Source organism: Hyperoodon ampullatus (assembly GCF_949752795.1).
Source record: "Hyperoodon ampullatus genome assembly, chromosome: 3".
Taxonomy (NCBI): domain Eukaryota; kingdom Metazoa; phylum Chordata; class Mammalia; order Artiodactyla; family Ziphiidae; genus Hyperoodon; species Hyperoodon ampullatus.
Window position 1 is genome coordinate 145,286,013 of NC_136916.1, and position 21,889 is coordinate 145,307,901.

The window sequence follows — 21,889 nt, forward strand, 5'->3', positions numbered from 1 at the left end:
AAAACATTTAAGAATGGTCCTCTGGAAAAGATGTGTAAAATTATGTTGCTTATAAATACTGTCTGTGTGCCTGCAAAGATTTATGTTATACTTAGATAACAGCATTGTTGCTCTCTACCTGTGATCAAGGTATGACTGAGTTCAAAGAATATTAATTAATGATACACATTTATCCACACACACACGTGTGTGTGTGTGTGTGTGTGTGTGTGTGTGTAAGTTCACCTTTGGTTAGAGAGTTTGAAATGTGATGACTGTTAAATGATTATTCCATTTAATTAATTATCTAAACCAATGGGAAAAAAACAAGTAAAGCAGAATTTTTTTTAAGTCTGAGGTCTTTATAACTTTTTAAAAGCCATGTATCTTTTTTATTTCTGAGATGGTCTGTCTGTTAAATGGGCAGTTGCTTAATTTAGTGACCAATATATAATTTTCTCAAAAAGAGAAGGGCTTCTTTTATATGTGGTTTGATAAAGGGCAGCAGATGGAGGTGTTAAAGATTTCTTACAGCAACAAAATCCTAGAGATAAAAGGAAGCTAAAAGTTATCTAGTTCAGAGGTTTTTTTAACCTTTTTGCTCCCATAGACCCATTTGGGAATCTGGCAAAGCCTACAGACTCTCTGTCAGAAAAATATTTTAAATATATATAAAATAAAATACATAGGATTACAAAAAAAACTAAATTGAAATCATTAGCAAAATAGCTCTTACAAATTATGATATAATAATACTGCCTTTTTAAAAACACATCAAATAACAAAATTTAGCAGCAAGTCATTAGACTACTGTAATTTGAAATCCTGGTGAACATACACAATATTTTTAAATATCCATAATAATTTGAAGCAATAGATTCTGCTATTATTACTATAATTTGTCATCTAAGCTCATAATGAAAGAAAATAGTAGAATTTAATTAGGTTGGTAAATATAAAAATGATAATTTTTTTCTCCGTCACAGTAAATGGACTCCTCATTTTTATCCACAGGTTCTCTCAAGGGGTCCATCAACCTCAGTTGAAACCCCAAAAAACATCCTCATTTTGCAGATAAAGAAACTAAGTCCCATGGAAGTGAGATAACTTGACTAAAATCATACAACACAGAATTAGATTAACCCTTGCAGTGGTAACCTCACACCTTAACTCAGCCTTTTTTGAAGGTTTAGTCTAGAAATTGGCAATTATAGTCTTCTATTTGTCCCCGATTTATGGCATGATCTGGAGCAAATTCTTTATTCTCATTGTGCCTCAGATTCTACCTATATAAAATGTAGGTGACTTAAAATGTACATAAGGATAATAATAATGACTTAGATTTGTATTGCTGTTTTTCATTTACAATAGTTTTTACTTTTACATATATTATCCTATTTAATTTTCCTCATTTTATGGATAAGAAAATTAAAACTCCAAGATGCTGAATGTCATGTCTAAGGTTCTAAAGATCAGAAAAGGAAAAACCAGTATCAGAAACCATACCACTGGACTCTAAAGGACGTTCCTTTATCATGCTGCCTTTCACGTTATAAATAAAATTCTCTGAGTTCAGTCACATATGTATTGTGATATCATAAACACAAATTAAACACAAATAAATGGTCATCAGGCTCAGATGAGCCAAATACTTATATCCTAATTTATCCAGATAAAGTGATGAATGAATAGAACTATGGAGCAGAGCTTTCCTAGACCAAGTCTCCATTTTTGCAATAAGAAGTGAGAAGAGAAAGAAATAGAATTTAAGAGTCTAAGATTGTAGAGTTGTTGGCTTAATGTTGTTTAAATCAATCCTTTCTTTCCTTCTCTTTCAAGGTAGGCTAAAGAGGCAAGTAATCTGAGTAAATGCCAATGAGGTCATTTTTCTCTATTCTCTTAAGTTTTACTTTTATGAGTTAATGGTATGCAGTGAAGTTTGTTCTTTCAGAGACAGGTTACTCTTAAATAAGTTTAATATGGTAGAGAAATTAAAGTCAAAAGGGCCATGATACATCAAATATCTCTGTCATCTCTGTCACTCAAGTGACCTGACCTATGAGATACAGGACATTCTGTTCTCTCAAAGAAATCTTCTTAACCTGACCTAAAACCTATGGTATAGAATAACCTTTATTGGACTCCAAATGTCACTATTTGATTAACCTTAAGCAGTATTAATAGTAATTTGTTTTCCAAATTCTTATAATCATTCTATAAGGTATTCAGATATTTCTTTGCTATAATCCACATACTTTTCATATTGTATCTCTTAATATTACCTGGTCCAAATAAATAAAAAACATTTTAAGATAGTACAGGAATAGCTATGATCATACTTATACTATAAATAATAAATTTGAATCTGCTGAGATTGAAAAAAAACTATAATTACTACAAAAATAAACACATTCAGATTTGGCAAATGTTTATACAAAGCACTAGATTTGACTTAGTTAGAAATATAAAGAGAATTAAAGTCATGGTCCTCTCCCTCCAAAAATAAACAGTATATTTGGGAACCTACATCAATAATTGAAATGTGAGTAACTATGAGAACTCTTAAAGTAGAAGTTCAGTTAAGAGGCTTTAAGAATTTAGGTATACCTAAAACTAGATTGTGGTGATGGTTGTACAGCCATATAGATCTCTTAAAAGCTATCAAATGTGTACTTAAAATATGTGAATTTTATAGTAAGTAAATTGTTTCTCAGTAAGGCTATTAAAAGAGTTCAGGGAAAGAAGAGATTATTTCTGGTTTAGGAACTTGGGGAATATTTTTTGCCCCAAATACAATTTAAGCTATATCTTAAAGGACAAGTAGCATTTGGATCAGAAAATAAGCAACAGAGTATTCTAGAAAGAGGAAATAGCTTGTCTAAAGTCTAAAAGCTCAGGAGTACAAGAAATATGCTAGAGGAGCTAGTTCAGACTTTGCTCCATGCCTTAGATTATATGGCTTTCATTCCTACCAGTACATATGGCCGTATGGCTATGACATTTCCAAAAAGTTTTGGTCAATCCCTATTGAGAAAAACATACAACTGTGCATGGATTTTTTTTTCTTTCCATCAAAAATAAGAACTTGCCTCCATTTTGAGCTGATGAGAAAGTTATAATGAGGAGGGTGTATAATTCAGAGTGTTTCACAGCTGTCAGTGGCTCCACTGATCATAACAACCACTGACATTTGTTTCCGTCTTTATAGCTTAAAATCACTGATACATATATTATTTCCTTTGAGCCCATAACAGTCTTTATTTTACCGATGAAGAAAGTAAGATTAAAGGAGGGTCCAGAGCCTAAAATAATAAAGACATGCTAAAGTAAAGATCAAGATATTCTGGCCTGCTAAGAATAGGATGAGGGAGAGAAAATGCTAATATAAGTAAATGATCTTTAAACAATTAAAAATCTAACTAAATTGCTTGCCACACATGAATCAAAACCCATCTCATACAAAAAATAAAACAGATAAAGTTAACTACTGTCATCAATAATAGGAATCCAAAGTTGACATTTTTTCTAATAAGCTGATATAACCCTCTTATTGACTGGAACAGCCCATGTTAAAATAAGATTTATCGACAGTAAAGAAAAGTACATAGGGAGCTTACTAACAGTTTCTAAGTAGGTAGTCATTTTTCTTATTTGCTTTTTAAAATTTAAACATTAAAATTTAAAGCAAACCACTGACATAGAGTTTCTCAGATTATATAAGTAAGCATATATACAGAAGCTTAATTTTTAATTTAAAACGTAACTGCCAGCCAGTAAAATCATGCTAAAAATAGAGAGGGCTTTCTTAATGTCCATCAAAGAAGAAGACTTCTTTTGTTCTTGACTTTGATGCCATCTGACCAACTGCTCAGAAATTTTAAATATGAGCCATATTGTATAGATTTATTCCAAGCATTTACAAGGAAAAGGAATACAAATTAGCCCGGTGAGCAGCAAAATAGAGGCAGTTTTTATGAAACCTGAGTTGTGTTAACCTGCAATCAAATGTAATCTCCATTTTAATATTTATACATCTTTATATTGTTATGAACCTATTCTTGACATGGGTTTTATTTTGTTTCTCTCCTCCCTCACTTCTGTGAAATGCAGAAGGGAAAAGATGTTTGTTATTCACATATTTGTACCCCACTAACTGGTGTTACATATCTGGCTTCCACTGGAGAGCCCCTGACATCGCAGGGAACGGTGATCAAAATTCCACACACTAGCTTCAAGCTGGGGGCTCGTAGCTATTGCAGCATTGAAGGGGGTCTTTTCCTGGCTTCTTTAAAATAAGCATGGTGATGGGATGGTTTAAGGGAAGAACACCTCTCAAATCACATGACCACTGCTGTGCTTCCGTGTGTCCTGCTTTCTTCATAACAGCTTGGCACTACATTCTTTCTCTGTATCTTAGTGGGCTTTTGTGTGTACAGGTGGGATGGAGGTTGGGTGGGGGGGGTTGACAGTGGATGATTACACGTTATGCATGCATCTTTCAATGTTAGAGTGATGTGCCTTCCCTTATGTGTCACAGATTATGGTCACAGATTAAATCTTCTGTGTTCCTGAGAGATTGGGCTGTCTCTCTCTTATTGGTGTGAAATTCATGTGTTTTGATGTTTACACCCTCAAATGTTCTTTATGTTGCATTAAACATAAGTTGAAATGTTTTCCCATAAGAGTTAGCTTTTCATGTTGGGCTGAAAAAGTCTTCATTTCTGTGTAGCAATTCATGTTATTATAACCTATGGCTTTCAATTGTACCTCCCATAATGAAGAGCTGACTTTAAACACTGTGCTATTCTTGTTAAGACCTAAGCATAAGGTAAGTCACTTCTCTAACTGTATCTAAAGATTGTGGTTGTTTGTTAAAGTTTTCTCAGCTTTGTTTAAAGCATTTTCACTTTTTTTCCTTACCGTTTATTACGTGCTCTCCCTCCTTTTGTTTTCTGTTTCATTGCTTAAGATGTCTTAATGGACAATGTGATCTTCAGCAAAAATTATATTATACATGTAAACACATGTTGAAATGAATTAAATGAATTATTTGATGTCTGAAAGCAGTCTTGATTAGTCAATGAATACCTACATTTTCAGTAAGTCTCTTGTGTTTTTTATTTCCTCCATTGACGTTAGTATACTGTTTCTACACATTATTTTAGCTTTGATTTCAGTTGAAAGGGGAATTGTCAATACTATAAATGTTTATCTTAGTAAAATAACATAATCCAGTAGAATAAAGTAACAGATCATCCAACACCATACTTTTCATTTTTAATCCCTGACAAATTGGGTAAGATAAAGAAAAACAACAGCAAATCATAAAACCTGAAACAGACCTGTGTTACCTTCTTTATAGTCCATATTGTGAGAACAATAGTTGTTTCTCAACTTTATTCTTTCAAGTAAATCCCATTACATTGTGAGCTAGGCAAAATCTTCATATTGGGATTTTATTAAATTAAGTCAGTATTATAATGATGACCAGTTTCTTGGTACAGAAAAGAGGGGCATCCACTGCACACATAAGTATTAAAATGTTTTAAATTAATTTCCTCAATTTTTTAATGTATACTCAAAATCACTAAAGTAAAGAAGTTCATTTAATCATTGATTTTTAAAAGTGATTTCCCTCAAATCTGGGTCAAATAGCCAATGTAATGTAAATGAGAAGACATTGGTTATACTGATGTTGGCAATTTTTGAACCTAGATTCACAGATTCAGAATATTGAATTTTTCTCATCATCCAAATTTCTCTTCAAAGCTGTTTGAAATATATCATTCTAAACTGATGTGCCACAAAGCAAGACTTAGGTTTATTAAATTCATGCTATGAGGGACTTCCCTCGTGGCTCAGTGGTTAAGAATCCGCCTGCCAATCCAGGGGACGTGGGTTCGAGCCCTGGTCCGGCAAGATCCCACATGCCGCGGAGCGGCAAAGCCCATGTGCCACGACTACTGAGTCTGTGCTCTAGAGCCTGTGAGCCACAATTACTGAGCCCATGTGCCCAGAACTACTGAAGCCCACGTGCCTAGAGCTCATGCTCTGCAACAAGAGAAGCCACTGCAATGAGAAGCCCGCAGACCGCAACGAACAATAGCCCCTGCTCACTGCAACTAGAGAAAAACCCTCACACAGCAGCAAAGACCCAACGCAGCCAAAAATAAATTAAAAAGTAAATTTTTTAAAAAAACAAAAAAAGGGCTTCCCTGGTGGCGCAGTGGTTGAGAGTCCGCCTGCCGATGCAGGGGATGCGGGTTCGTGCCCCGGTCCGGGAGGATCCCACATGCCGTGGAGCGGCTGGGCCCGTGAGCCATGGCCGCTGAGCCTGCGCGTCCGGAGCCTGTGCTCCGCAATGGGAGAGGCCACAACAGTGAGAGGCCCGCATACCGCAAAAAAAAAAAAAAAAAACTCATGCTATGAATGAATTTTTTGTTAATTTTTTAGGCCACCTAAGAAAGGGAGAGGGTGTTTTTTTTATTGTGGTTTTGATTTGGTTTGCTTTTTTTGGTAAAGCCAGCTAGTACTTCACCTCCATTTCCATTTAGACATTATATAAGTCTGTTGAAACATTTGATGAGACAATTTGAACTACTCATCTGAACTGCTCTGTTCATTGTAAATCTCTTGTTTCTATCCATACACTAGCTCCACTCTAGATTGGAAGGGCTTAAAGATGAACTCTGGAGGAATAGAGGCTACGACTTAAGAGTAACTATTACTGATCAAAGGAGCTGCTTTCCATTCGCAAACGTTGCTTTGCGCTATGGGTTTGGCTCCTTCTGTTTCTACATCTTGTTGAAGACTTTCTTGACTTCCATTTGACTTCTTTGAATTCTGTTTTTGTCCTTCAACATTTTCCCCTTTCTTTTCCTTCTCTCTCCAGATTTTTCTCTCACTCTTTTAGCTATCTCTTGTGTTCTTTGAATCGTTTTTAAAATGTAGTTTATCTCTTTATTAAGCTTGTCTATTAATTTGTCTATTAGTGTTTGTTTCTTTTCTCCTTTAAGGCTGTAGTGATATAGTTAACACTTATTTTCATTCCATGGTATGCCAACTTGCTTGTTTATTTTGCAGCAAGTTCATTAGTCATTCTTACCCTCTTGGTATGAATTTTCAATAAGAAATAGCAGAACATTCTGCATTTACATATTGTCCCCTTCTATAAGGCCATACTTTCTTTTCTGTCTACTAGATTTACCCTCCCCAAAACTCTCTCTCTTCTTTTTCTTTTCCTTGCTTTCATGTCTTCCTTACTGTATTATTTTCTTTAAGTAGTCATTAATTTCTTTCCCATTTGGTCCAGCATTGTTCTCCAATAAAACTTTGAGTAAAGAATATAAGAATATTATCTTACAGATTAGTTTCTTCATTCTAGTGTATTTAAAACTAATTAAACAATCTGGGCCAAAAGAGAATAAGTTTAACATCTGGAATTATTTTTCCCCTCTTTTTTTTTTTTTGGTGTGTGTGTATGTTTCTTGTGTGTATGTTTGTGATTTTTTTTATTGTTTCTTTAAACATTAACAGTTGTTTTTTTCAGGGAAGGACAACCATAACCCACCCTAAGTTGCAACATTACTTTCATAATTTGTTTCATTACAATAGTAGACTGTGTTAAGCGATAGAAATTAATTTGCTGTGTATACCATTTGGGGCAAGCTGCTGCGGAGTGGGAAGAAGAGGTGTGGAGTTTCAATACAGTTGCCTCTGAAATCAACAAGTGTCAGTGCCATCCAGCATGGCCCTTGAATTCATCAGTTTTGCAACATGTAAAAGAATGTTCCACTTTGACCTGAAATATTTGAATCAGCATGAGTTTCTGATTGATAACTATATACACACTTAAGAACTGGCAAATAAGTGACTTCAATTTCATTGATTTCCAATCAAAACATCTTTTGTAACTAATAATTATCAATTATTATAATCGGTAAATAACAAAGGTTATTAGACTCACATGTAAATATTGTATATGAAGATTTCTCTTTTCCCCTCATTAACATATGTAACTAAAAATGACTACCAAGGAACATTTGATTACAACTTTATTACTTGAATTGCATTATTATTTTAGTCATTAGTGTCTTTAATATTAAGTTTAGTGTCTTTAACATTAAGCATCTGAATTCACAACTGAATATGTGGTAACTTGAATTTTTTCCCATATACTAATTTCCAATACACATCAATTAAAAAATGCCATTAGTTTTACCCTTGTCCCATTTACAATATTGTGCCCCCAATTTTTTTTCTAGAAATCAGTCCTTTCTTTAAGTAAGAAAAGGAAAAAATAAAAATATATGGAATAAATGTAACATATTTTTATTAACATGTTTTTATATGTGAGATACATAAAGCCTTTGCTCCTAGACCTCAGGAGTTTGCCCATTAAATATACATACATATCTGGCTATCTCTGTTATGAGCCCTAAATTACTGAGTTTATGCTCTCTCTGCAGGTCCAGTCCAGGTGCAGCAGCAAGGAGAACATTCTCAGAGCCAGTGAGTATATCATTATTTCAGATGGACTACTGGATTAGAACTTGTGGTTCAACAAGAAGGAAAGCTAAAAATGACATTTTGGTGAAAGAATGAAGAAGAGCAATGGGGAAAGTTTATGTCAAGAATATGAATTTTAGAGCTTTTGCCTTCTAAAAATAACAGTATCAATATATTAATGAATATTTCCCTTATCAATTGTTTTTGCAAGTTCTGACATCAGAACTTTGACAGCACTACCGGTTAGGGTAGTAATGAGCTCCTCTGTGACTCTAAGATGAGAACCCTCTTTAATCGCCCCACTGCCAAAAAGTTATTTGAAAACAGACTAACTGAAAATAATGTAATATAAATCCACTAAATAAATCTAAAAAAGAAAAAAAGGACTCCTAAGCAGGTACATCATAATCATTTCGTGAATATGAATTCCTAAAAGATGTTATCTTCACAGGCAGCATGTTTCAGAACATAGTGCCCTAAACCAAAGATGAAAAAACCTTAATTTTATTTTTCTGTTTTATCACCAATAACATTTGCATGGAAGTCACTTGACTTTGTGTATTATTCATTTTCTGACCTTGTGTATTATTCATTTTCCTGTCTTATAAAAAGGAAATATAAATAGCTTTTCCTTACCTGTATCCTTGAAATGGTGTGACATCAAAGGTTGTGCCTTGAAAACTTTGGGATTCTAAGAGAAAAGTGCTGTATAAATGCTAAATTTGTAGATATTGTTCTCTGTCACTTAATATTAATGGTATCACCCTATCTTCTTCCTGATCATTATCAAGAGAAGAAGTGCAGGAGGACCATACTGAAATGGGTCCTTACTTATACCACTGAGAGTTTTAGTAAATGGAATGATTTCTATTTCCAGTAGAATGTCTGTATTATTTAACAATTAAACAAATACCTGGAGAACTTCAAATAGGTAAAATTTTGTTTCATTTTATTTTCTTTAATGTAAGATTTTCCCATTTCTGTGTTGTAAATCTGCTACCTTAGCTTGAAAACCTTGAGTTATTAGGCAAGCACACTGCAGTTGTTTGTCCAGGACCTTCATATTAGAGTTATATAAAAATAAATGCAAACAGGCATGTTTAACTTGTATACTTTTGTGAGTTTTCATAACATCTGACAGACATGTGAATCTGAGGGAGGCACTTCAATAATAGGAGTTGTAAAGTCCTATAATCCCTTCTTAAGACCCAAGGTTGAGAAAACTAAGAGTCAAGGAAGTGATGATTGAATATTTACTAAAATAAAACAATAGAAATAAATGAAATTTTTAAATGACATTTTTGATGATTACTGTATGATTTCCATTTATTGTTGATCCTGAGATGATGATGGATCACTGATAGTGATTGTGGTGATTAGGAACAGAAAAAATTCTTACTGAGAACAGATTTCTTTGAAACCTTCTTCACCTTTATCATGGATCTTTGTGCTGTTAGAACTGCTTTCATTTCACTTATGCTCTTACTGGCTTGTTGGTTGTTAATCACTTTGGATAGACCTTATGATGGTCCAGGTTTTTCTCTTCACCTTTTCTTAAGATAAAATAATCATGTAGATGGTCCATATAGCCATTTAGATCCATGTAGAGAGCCCATCCGACATTGTAGCCTCTTAGTTCTGTGAGTTCTATAAGTTTAAGGTCGTTCCTCTCAATACTGCTTTAGTAATTCATACTCATGCCCATAGCCACACCCAGGACTTTTCATGAGCTGTTCTACCTCTGAACTTCTTAATCTCATTGCTTATTTAGTCTACTTCTATCTTTTATTTTTTTTCTTCCTTTGGCATGTAGTACTATATTGCAGTCATATAGACCCTATTAGCAGTTCCCCCATTCTCTCAGTGCTATGTCCTGCCTCTATTCCTTGGGACCCTTTCCCTCACAACGTAAAATATCCATTCCCCTTATTTTCCTAGAAAACTCTTACTTATCTTTCCATACTCAGTTCAAGTGTGATCTCCTCTGTGATGGCTTCTCTGAGTTCCCCCAAGGCAAGGTGACTAATCCTTCTTGTATACCCCGTACAGTTTGTTCTATTTTAATCATTTTTTCATTTACTTAGTGAATTAACTATCCTCAAGGAAAACATTTCCAAAATGTAGCTAATAAAAAGATAACTATGATCAACTTCTTTTTTAGCACATATAAAAATGTATCAAAGCAAAAATCAGCAGATACTAGAGAAAGGAAAAAAGTTAGAACTTAATAGAGCTTGTTCAGAATTGTCCAAGGAAGAGTTAACTTTGGTAACTTTGTTCAAGCAAGAGGTAACTTTCCTTTAGCACCTCAAAACTATTGAATTGGCCAAAAAGTTCCTTCGGTTTTTAAGTAAAAATAAGAGACACATTTTTTATTTTCACCAAGAACTTTATTGAACAATGTATTCACTGTTTTGTTCCACTACCCTCTGCCATTTTTCAGGCAACTTCATAATTCTGTCTTTCCAAAACTTTTTATTTTTCTGAGCAAAGAACTGTTCCAGGTGCCTTTTACAGTCTTCTAGGGAATTGAAATTTTTTTCATTAGGAGAATTTTGTAAAGACCGAAATAAATGGAAATCTGAAGGTGCAATGTCTGGTGAATACGGCAGATGAATCAGAACTTCCCAGCCAAGCTTTAACAGTTTTTGCCTGATCATCAAAGAAACATGTGGTCTTGCGTTACCCTGGTGGAAGATTATGCATTTTCTGTTGACTAATTCTGGACGCTTTTCGTCGAGTGCTGCTTTCAGTGGGTTTAATTGGGAGCAGTAATTGTTGGAATTAATCATTTGGTTTTCCAGAAGGAGCTCATAATAGAGGACTCCTTTCCAATTTCACCATATACACAACATCACCTTCTTTGGATGAAGACCGGCCTTTGGTGTGGTTGGTGGTGGTTCATTTTACTTGCCCCATGATCTTTTCCATTACACATTATTGTACAATATCCACTTTTCATAGCCCGTCACAATTTGTTTTAAAAAACAGTCCATTTTCTTTATGTTTAAGTAGAGAATCGCATGCGGAAATACGGTCAAGAAGGTTTTTTTCACTGAACTTATGTGGAACCCAAACATCAAAGCGATGAACATAACCAGGATTGTGCAAATGATTTTCAATGCTTGCTTTGGATATTTTGAGTATGTCGGCTATCTCCAACGTGGAGTATAACGATGATTGTTCTCAGTGAATGTCTCGATTTGATCGCTATCAACTTCAGCTGGCCTACCCGACCGTGAAGCGTCGTCCAGTGAGAAATCTCCAGCACAAAACTTTGCAAACCACTTTTGACATGTTCGATCAGTCACAGCACCTTCTCCATACACTGCACAAATCTTTTTTGGGGTTTCAGTTGCGTTTTTACCTTTCTTGAAATAAATAAAGCATAATATGCCGAAAATGTTGCTTTTTTCTTCCATCTTCAATATTAAAATGGCTACACAAAAATTCACCAATTTTGATACGGTTTTTTTTTAATGCACGCTGATATTGTAGCTGTCACAATACAATCTAACAAAATTGTTCTGAAGTTAAAGACAAGTAAGCACTACTAGAGCCGTCTTACAGAAAAAAACCAAATGAACTTTTTGACCAATATTAAAACAACCTGTTGATAAAAAGCTGAGTTTATTCTTACTCTGGTAAGGGAGAGTGCCACTTCAACAAAGTCTTAGTCTCAGAGTCTCAGAAGGGAATGGCAAAGTCAGGATATTTATGAGGTTTTGAAATTTGATCTAAAGCAGTTCTTTTAACGTGGGCTTGATTAGAATTAAATAAGGATCATGATATAATCATTTAGAAATCACGGACATGGCAAGGCAAGGATTTCTGAGTCTTGGTGTATAAAACGTTTGTTGGTACTTTCTATTTAGGAAGCTTCTGGAATGAGCAATAAAGTTATTTATAACTTTTATCTTCCAAGGAAGAATCTTCTGGAATAGTAAAGTTATGCCGATAAAGACAGTGGAATAGTAATGTTATGCTAATGAAGACAGTAAGCTGTGCACTTACAGATGGTTTCAGGTATCAGAATTCCCCTTGTGATCAGCCTAAGCTGAAAGATAGACCATTAACATCTAAGGATGTGATCAATCAATCAATCTAGACCTTCACCCTTACTTAAGGAATCACAGTAGTACATCAACTATCTAGGAAAGTTTTTTCAACCATCATAAGTGTCAGTTTGCCTGCATTTGTTGTTGTTGGATGGTCATTTATTGAACTATTGAATGAGACAGCAGCTACATAGCAACATTTAGGACTGTGGAGGTCTCATATCTGAACCCTGCTACACAAATGTGAGAAGGATTATGATCAGAGTCTGTAGTCCTTTTTTCAGCCAGGAGCCAAAAGTATCCAAAATTAAGCCAAGAATAACTATATGTCAACAAACTGGACAACCTAGAAGAAATGGAAAAACTCTTAGAAACATACAGTCTATCAAGACTGAATCAGGAAGAAATAGAAGATCTGAAGAGACCAAATACTAGTAAGGAGATTGAATCAGTAATCAAAAATCTCCCAACAACAAAAAAAAAAAGCCAAGAACAGATGGCATCACTGGTTAATTTTACCAAATATTTAAAGAAGAATTAACACTGATCTTTCTCAAACTCTTCCCAAAAATTGAAGAGGAGGAAACACTCCCAAACTCATAAGACCAGCATTACCCTGATATCAAAGCCAGAAAAAGATACTACAAGAAAAGAAAACTACAGGCCAATATCCCTAATGAATATAGATACAAAAATTCTCAATAAAATACTAGCAAACTGAATTTAGCAGTACATTAAAAAGATCATTCACTGTGATCAAGTAAGATTTACCCCTGGGATACAAGGACAGCTCAATATATGCAAATAAATAAATGGGATGCATCACATTAATAGAGTGAAAGAAAAAAATCATATCATCTCAGTAGACACAGAAGAAGCATTTGACAAAACTCAACATTTTTTCATGATAAAAAAAAATCCTTAACAAATTTATAGGTATAGAAGGAACGTACCTCAGCATAATAAAGGCCATATATGGTAAGCTCACAGCTAACATCATACTCTGGTGAAAAGTTGAAAGCTTTTCCTCTAAGATCAGGTATAAGACAAAGGTGCTCACTTTCGTCATCCCTGCTTAACATATTACTAGAAGTCCTAGACAGAGCAATCAAGCAAGAAAAAGAAATAAAAAGCATCAGAATTGGAAAAGAAGAAACAAAGTAGTCTCTATTTGTAGATGACATGATTATATAGAGAGAAAATCCTAAAGACTCCACCAAAAAACAGAACTGATCAATGAATTCAGTAAAGTTGTGGAATACAAAATTGACACACAAAAATTCAGTAGCTTATCTGAACTAACAATCAATTATCTGAAAAAGAAATAAAGAAAATGATCCCATTTATAGTAGCTTCAAAAAGAATAAAATACTTAAGAATAAATTTAACCAAGGAGGTGAAAGATCTCTACACTGAAAACTACAAGACATTGATGAAAGAAGTCAAAGAAGACACACATAAATGGACAAGTATCCTTTGTTCATAGATTGGAAAAATTAATATTGTTAAAAATGTTCATACTACCCAAAGCCATCTATAGACAGTAGACTATTCCTATCAAGATTCCAATGGCAGGCTTCCCTGGTGGTGTAGTGGTTGAGAATCCACCTGCCAGTGCAGGGGACACGGATTCAAGCCCTGGTCCAGGAAGATTCCACATGCTGTGGAGCAACTAAGTAACTAAGCCCGTGTGCCGTAACTACTGAGCCTGCATTCTAGAGCCTGTGAGCCACAACTACTGAGCACACATGCCGCAACTACTAAAGCCCGTGTGCCTAGAGTCCATGCTCCACAACAAGAGAAGCCACCACAATGAGAAGCCCACACACTGCAGCGAAGAGTAGCCCCTGCTCGCCGCAACTAGAGAAAGCCCGCGTGAGGCAGCAAAGACTCGGTGTAGCCAAAAGTAAAATAAATAAATAAATAAATTTATGTAAAAAAAGGCATTCCAATGGCATTTTTCACAGAAGTGGAAAACAAAAATCCTAAAATTTGTATGGAATCATGAAAGACCCAGAATAACCAAAGCTATTCTGAGAAAGGAGAACAAAATGGGAGCCATCACACTTCCTGATTTTAAGCTATATTATAAAACTATAATAATCAAATAATATGGTTCTGGCATAAAAACAGACACATAGACCAGTGGAACAAAATCAAGAGCCCAGAAATAAATCCATGCATATACAGCCAACTGGTATTTGACAAGGGAGCAAAGGATACTCAATGGAGAAAAGACTGTTCCATAAATGGTGCTGGGGAAATTGCATATTCACATTTAAAAGGAGGAAACTAGGGACTTCTCTGGTGGCACAGTGTTTAAGACTCCGAGCTCCCAATGCAGGATGTCCAGGTTTGATCCCTGGTCAGGGAACTAGATCCCACATGCGTGATGCAACTAAGAGTTCGCATGTCACAACTAAGGAGGCTGCCTGCCGTAACTAAGGAGTCCATGTGCTGCAACTAAGGAACCAGCAAGCTGCAACTAAGGAGCCCTCAAGCCGCAGCTAAGGAGCCCACCTGCCACAACTAAGGAATCAATGAGCTGCAACTAAGGAGACCACCTGCTACAACTAAGACCCAGCACAACCAAATAAATAAATATTTAAAATAAAATAAAAGAAGGAAAGTAGACACCTGTCTTACACCACTCACAAAAATTAACTGGAAATGACTTAAAAGACTTAAATGTAAAACCAGAAACCATAAAACTCCTAGAAGAAAACACAGGGGAAAAGTTCCTTTACATCAGTTGTCCCCAACCCCCAGACCATAGCCCAGTGCCAATCTGCAGCCTGTTAGGAACTGGGCCGCACAGCAGGAGATGAGCAGCGGATGAGTGAGCGAAGCTTCTTCTGCCGCTCCCCATCGCTCCCCATCACTCACATTACTGCCTGAACCATGCTTCCCATCACTTGCATTACCACCTGAACCATCCTCCCCCGCCACCCCGGTCCGTGGAAATATTGTCTTCAACAAAACCAGTCCCTGGTGCCAAAAAGTTTGGGGACTGCTGCTTTACATGGATTTTGTCGATGATATTTTGGATATTACACCTACAGGACAGGCAACAAAATAAAAAGTAAGCAAGTGGCACTACATCAAACTAAAAACCTTCTGCATAGCAAAAGAAACTATTAAAATGAAAAGACAACCTATAGAATGGGAAAAAAATATTTGCAAACTGAATACCTGATAAGGGGTTAATATTAAAAGTATATAAAAAGCTCATACAACTCAATAGCAAAAATAAATAAATTAAAAATCCAATATAAAAAGACCTGAATAGATATTTTTCCAAAGAAGATATACAAATGACCAACAGTTACATGAAAAAGGCACTCAACATCACTAATCATAAGGGAAATGCAAATCAAAATCATAATGAGATATTGCCTCATGCCTGTCAAAATGGCTTTCATCAAAAAGACAAGGGTTAACAAATGCTGGCAAGGATGGGAAGAAAAGGGAACCCTCATTCACTGTTGGTGGGGCTGTAATTTGATGCAGGCAACAGGGAAGACAGTATGGAGATTTCTGAAAAAAATTAAAAATAGAACTTCCATACTACTCAGCAATGCTACTTCTGGGAATATATCCAAAGGAAACAAAAACACTATGTTGAAAAGATATCTACATCCCTTATTCATAGCAGCATTATTTACAATAGCTGAGACATGGAAAGAACTTATGTCCGCCAATGGATGAATGGATAAAGTAGTTGTGTCATGTATACACACACACATAGACACACACACACACACACAATGGAATATTATTCAGCCTTAAAAAGGAAAGAATTCGTGCTATTTGCAACAACAAGGATGGACCTTGAGGGCATTATGTTAAGTGAAATAAATCAAAGAAAGATAAATCCTGTATGATCTCACTTATCATAACAATCAAAACAAACTCCTAGAAAGGGAGATCAGATTTGAGGTTACCAGAGGCAGGGAGTGTGTGTTAGGAGAACTGGATGAAGGTGGTCAAAAGGTACAAACTCCCAGATATAAGGCACCTAAGTACTGAGGATATAATGTACAACACGGTGACTGTAGTTAACATTATTGTATGGTATATTTGAGAGTTGTTAGAGCATAGGTCCTTAGAGTTCTCATCACAAGAAAAAATTTTTATTTTGTATCTATATGAGGTGATGGATGTTAAATAAACTTATTAACCATTTCACAATATATGAAAGTCAAATTATGCTGTACACCTTAAACTTACACAATGCTGCATGTCAGTTATATCTCAATAAAACTGGGGAGAGAAACAAAAACAAAATTAAGCCAATCTGAGGAGTCTTTAGAAGAAGATATAGGGTTATTAGCCAAACTACCCAATTTTCTGACTTCTTTGTTTGCTTACTGGATCTTTTTAGTAATATAAATGATCCCAGAGAAGTATACAGGCATGTAAGAACAACATTCTTATCTAAAAGCAGCACATGTTTTTCCTTGAAAGGCCAATATTATATCTAAAGCAGCTGAGCCACTGCCACTGTAATTTCATGAAACTTTCAAGTGAGTTCTTTAGTCTTGGTGGCATTATCTAACTCACCTACTAGTCTCTGAATCAGAGCACCCTACCTTCTGCACCTCTTGTAAAGCTTGAAGTAAAAGGCTTGAGAAAGGAAGAAAGAAATCCAGAATTTCTCTGGAGTGATCATGATATTTATTCTTAAATCAAGGTCCACTTTTCCTACTTTTTTAAAAATTAAATTATCTAACAATCTTTTTTTTCTTCAAAAAGAAACTGATGGCTTAAAAATGGATCTTGGATGATACTGGGGACTACTGAAGGCAGGCATCAGTTTACAGAGATAGTAAGATCCTATCCAGTCTGTAGGCTTTTGTACCACAAATCCAATACCAGTAGTTGGGGAACACCTAATGACCTATTTGGGACCAAAATACCCATAAGTGCTTATCAAATATGTTATAACATTTGGAGCCACTCATCAAAAATAATTCTGCACCATACAATAAAATTTAAAGTGTTGAGTCCATTTAGAGGATCTGAAACAAAAGAAAAGTAGTATCTTAACTTGTAAGGTGTATAAAAGTGAGACAGCCTCCAAATAATACATTGTTGTTTCTTAGTTCCCTTACAAGTTCTATTTCTTTTAAAGTTTGGTTCCCACCCCAAAAAATTAGAGAATTATTTTGGTGGAGTCAAGAACCTTGTCTTCTAGGTATGACCTAAGAAAGGATTTTAGATTTCCATCTCTTTGGCCTGTTATATAGTTTGTCATTGGAAAAGTCACCTAATAGTTGAGTATAATTCCCCAGGAAACCAACAGATTCATTACGAGGAAGTGGAACCAAAGGAATCTGGGTGGCTACCAAAAAAATAATAATAATGTAGTGCAAAACCAGTTTGGTTGTATGCTTTAGCTAGTTCACAAGTAAATAACAGCCAAGTATTAGATACATACCAATGAATGATTAAGGATGCAAACGAAGTGCAATATTAAGAATAGGGCAATATAGATAACAGTTAAAGAAACATTAAACCAGGGGAAGATAGGGAAGAAAATAACAATGCAAATAAAGAACAATAGAATGCAGATAAAACTATGGCAGTCCACCTTCTTATTCTATGGATCTTGGGTAGAAGCTCCCTACACTCATGTGGTCAAAGGTCTTGGATGGAGGATGTCTCTTTCAGAGAATTGTCTGTTTCTAGAGGACTTCTAAAAACTCCTTGGCTTAAAATCTACAAATTCAGGAATGGATTATGCCTCTTTGGGAGACATGAATCCAAAGATCAAACCTTTAGAGTTGTATAGCTGTGCTGATTACTAACAGTACTTGATAAGGTCCAACAGGGTTCCAGAGCTGTCTTTCTGATGTCTCTTCCAAAAGACCACTTCTCTGGGTTTTAGGTCATACAAGGTTATTTAAAAGGGTGTTGATGAAAGGCTGCTTGTACCTGTTTATAAGACTTGGTGTATGGCATGAATAATTCCTTGCAATATTTAACCATGTCTGCTTGCAATAGTGTGGAATTTAAGGAGATATTCCTAGATGTATGTGGGAGAGTTGATGAACCACAGAAAGATTTGATCTCATTGCCATTAAAGACAATGCCTTAGGTCATGGAAGTTCAGGAGTCTCTATGTTGGTTCTCTCTACCTTTCCTGAAGATTGGGGGTGAAATTAGTAAGTGGCATATCTTTCCAAAACTCTTTAGTAATAGGCCCAGGAAAATGGGTGCCTCCATCACTAGAGAGAAAGGTCAGAATTCCCTGGATTGGGAACATGAAATCAATAAAATTTTCCTACTATTAGAGTTATAGCTCTCTATCAAGGGAAGGCTTCAAACCATCCTAAGAATAAGTAAACAATCACCATGAACATATTCAAAACCCAGAGAGTAGTTTTATGAAACCCATTTGGAGGTGTTTAAACCTCAGGAGGGGGCCCTGAGTTTTGGACTCTTATCCATGTCCCACCTTTATATTCTTACCAGGATTATAGTGGTGACAGATGAGATAGAGTAAAGCTCTCCCATCAGTATTATGTACAGTGGCAAATTTCTTCTTTAACTTGTGGGTAATTTCATGTAAAATTTTTATAAGATTCTATTTGAAGTTCTTCAGTGCTGCTAAATAGCTAATAGTGCAGTTTACACCCAGCTTTCTCTTGGTACCTCTTTTCTGACTGGAGCTGATTGCTAGCATTCTATAATAGGGGCTTTGAACTCAATTCGCTTTTAAAGCAAACACTTGGTCCCTTGGGGTATTATAAGGGCTATAATTTTAGTGAAGGCTGTCTGTCTGGCATGATGATTAGTCAAGACATTTCCTTTAGCTTCCATATTATCTCCTTTTGTTTGAGCTCCTATTTTTATAATAGCCACTTCCTCAGGAAGCATTAGAACACTCAAAATTTCTATAAATTGCTAACCTTTTTTTTTTTTTTTTTAATTTATTTGGCTGCGCTGGGTCTTAGTTGCCACATGCGGGATCTTCATTGCAGCATGTGGGATCTTTAGTTAGAGCATGGAGGATCTAGTTCCCCAACCAGGGAATGAACCTGGGCCTGCAGCATTGGGAGCGTGGAGTCTTAACCATTGGACCACCAGGGAAGTCCCTAAATTGCTAACCATTCTTAACTGAGATTCCTTCTGAGGTCAAGAACCCTTCCTTGTTTCCAAAGCATTTCAAAATCATGGAATAACCCAAAAGCAAATCTACTGTCAATGCATATATTAACCCTAATATCTGTAGCTAACTGGAAGATTTGCCTCTGGCAAAGGATCATATCCTAGGGATGAAGTTTTATAAAAATTAGGTAGGAAGTTAGTAAAGAGCTAATTTTAACTCAAAAGGCCTGTTCATGTTTGGTGCCTAGGGAAGAGGTTCACTTTCAAAGGACTTGGTTAAGTCTTTTATTGGCATGGCAATTGCAGAAAAGTTGGGAACGCATTGCCCACGACAGTCAGAGAGACTCAAGAATCCTTTTTATTATCTCTTAGTTAAAGTCCATATTCTGTCAGGAGTAAGAGATTTACTTCCTTGAGAGAAATCATGTTCTAGGTAATGAACTTTACTTAGACAAAGTTGTAACTTCTCTTTGGAAACTTTATCCTCTTAAGTAAGTGGATAGATAGAATCAATCTTAGAGCTCACTCCATCTTTAGAGCACAGCATTACCCACATGTTGAATTAGAGTAGAATCACAGGGAAATATAAAGTCTTAAGGTCCTGGTTGAGGACTTGTGAAAAGTAGGAGAGTGTTTCAGTAAATCTTTGTAACATAACAGTCAAAGTATATTTTGTATTTTCTCAGGAGAAGGCAAACAAATATTGACTATTTTGACCTAAAGAGTCATTAAAGAAAGCAGAACATAAATCTCCACAGTGAAATATGCAGCCTCAGGAGGCACTGAAGATAAAATACGTTTGGGGATTGGTACTACATGGAAGTGGGAAATGACTATTCTATTATGGGCCTGTTGTGCTGAACAAATCCCTATCCCCACCCATGAAGCATTTTGACTGAAGGATAGAAGTGTTACAAAAACTAGTACAACATATGTTGCATCTTTTCTCTATTTACTTTTACCTGTTAGTTTTAGTGCTTCTTTAGCTTCTGGTTCAAGAGAGCATTTTACACTTTGGGGCATAGGTTTCGATGGCTTGATTTGGGTACTAATAGGTTCAGCCCCTGTAATCCTCCCTATATTCATTGAATTTTTGCTTACAGAATGAAAAAGTCTGGCATCTCCTTCAGATCTTCAATTTAGGGTTGATTTAAACACAAAGATACTAGTAAATCAATTTCCAAATTAGCTGTATTCTCTTTGCAAATAAGAGAGTCCTCAGAGATTTCAAGAAAGAAACCATCAGGAAAATATTTAACAATTCCATTACAGTACACCCTGCCTAGCAAGTTAGCAGGTATGATATCACAGAAGAAGGAAGAATGTTATTTTGTTAAATGTCCAAGGGTAACAGTTATGAATGACATGGAACCAACAAAAGGATTATTAGAGATACCCACTGAGTAGTTTTTTTTACCCCATGGGGGAGATTGTGTAACAGTGGTCAAGTTTAAGATTGATAGTGTTTGCCTCTGTATCAGTAAAAAAAAAATTTTTTTTTGGCAAGTTCTCCTTTAATATTTAGAGAAATTTCTCCCTGGGAATTTAAGGGTAAAACAAAAAAATACCCCTCATTAATTTATTTTTTTTTCCCCTTTAGCTTCTTAGCTAACACAAGATAGTTCTTTTTCCAATATCCTTTTTTATATAGTATCTGTAAGTATCTTTATCAAGAGTTTCCCTCTTTTGGGATTTACTGACCCTGGTAGAAACATCTAGTTGTTTTATCTCTAATGCTATCAATTTATTCTGAGTTTTATTTTGTTTTTGTTCTAAGACTCTCAAAATATTCAGCAAGGTGCTTGAGTTCTGACAATGGCATTATTTCCCATACTAGTTTTTGCTTGCCTACTAAATCCCCTATTTGGCTTAAGACTGTTTACAAAAATCTAGAAGAGAGTTAGGAGTCACACCTGCTTTAACATCTACTCCTGAGTGCTGTCTAAAACTGTTAAAGAGCCTATCCCTGAGGTCTCCAATGTTATCCTTTCCTTGCTTGTAAGACTAAGTCAGAGCCCAGTCTACTTTCTCAGGAAGGACTTCGGGAATAGCCTCCAAAAGACTATGACCAACTTCTATAGCTTTTCTAAACCCCTCTGGTTTCCTATGCAGCTTAGGTTCTTCTAAGTTACCCTCAGGTTCTTCAATTCTGCTTTCTCATGGAATTTTTTTGCATCTCAAGCTTCCACAAACATAAGAACTAATTGTTATAGAACTGGAAGCCCTGGATA

The 21,889-nt window shown here is 35.5% G+C and overlaps 1 protein-coding gene across 9 annotated transcripts in view; it reads left to right on the top strand.

Moving 5' to 3' along the window:
• Window positions 1-21,889, top strand: part of GPHN (gephyrin) — a gene marked incomplete at both ends in the record, with an annotated part of 652,555 nt that overhangs the window by 472,170 nt on the left and 158,496 nt on the right. For 7 of the 9 annotated variants that reach the window (XM_079700393.1, XM_079700386.1, XM_079700385.1 and 4 more), the window contains one exon: window positions 8,448-8,490. In XM_079700393.1, the coding sequence (XP_079556519.1) occupies window positions 8,448-8,490 (43 nt within the window). Of the gene's footprint in view, window positions 1-6,633; window positions 6,697-8,447; window positions 8,491-21,889 lie in introns of all 9 variants that reach the window. The other 2 variants (XM_079700388.1, XM_079700387.1) reach the window with 1 other exon arrangement.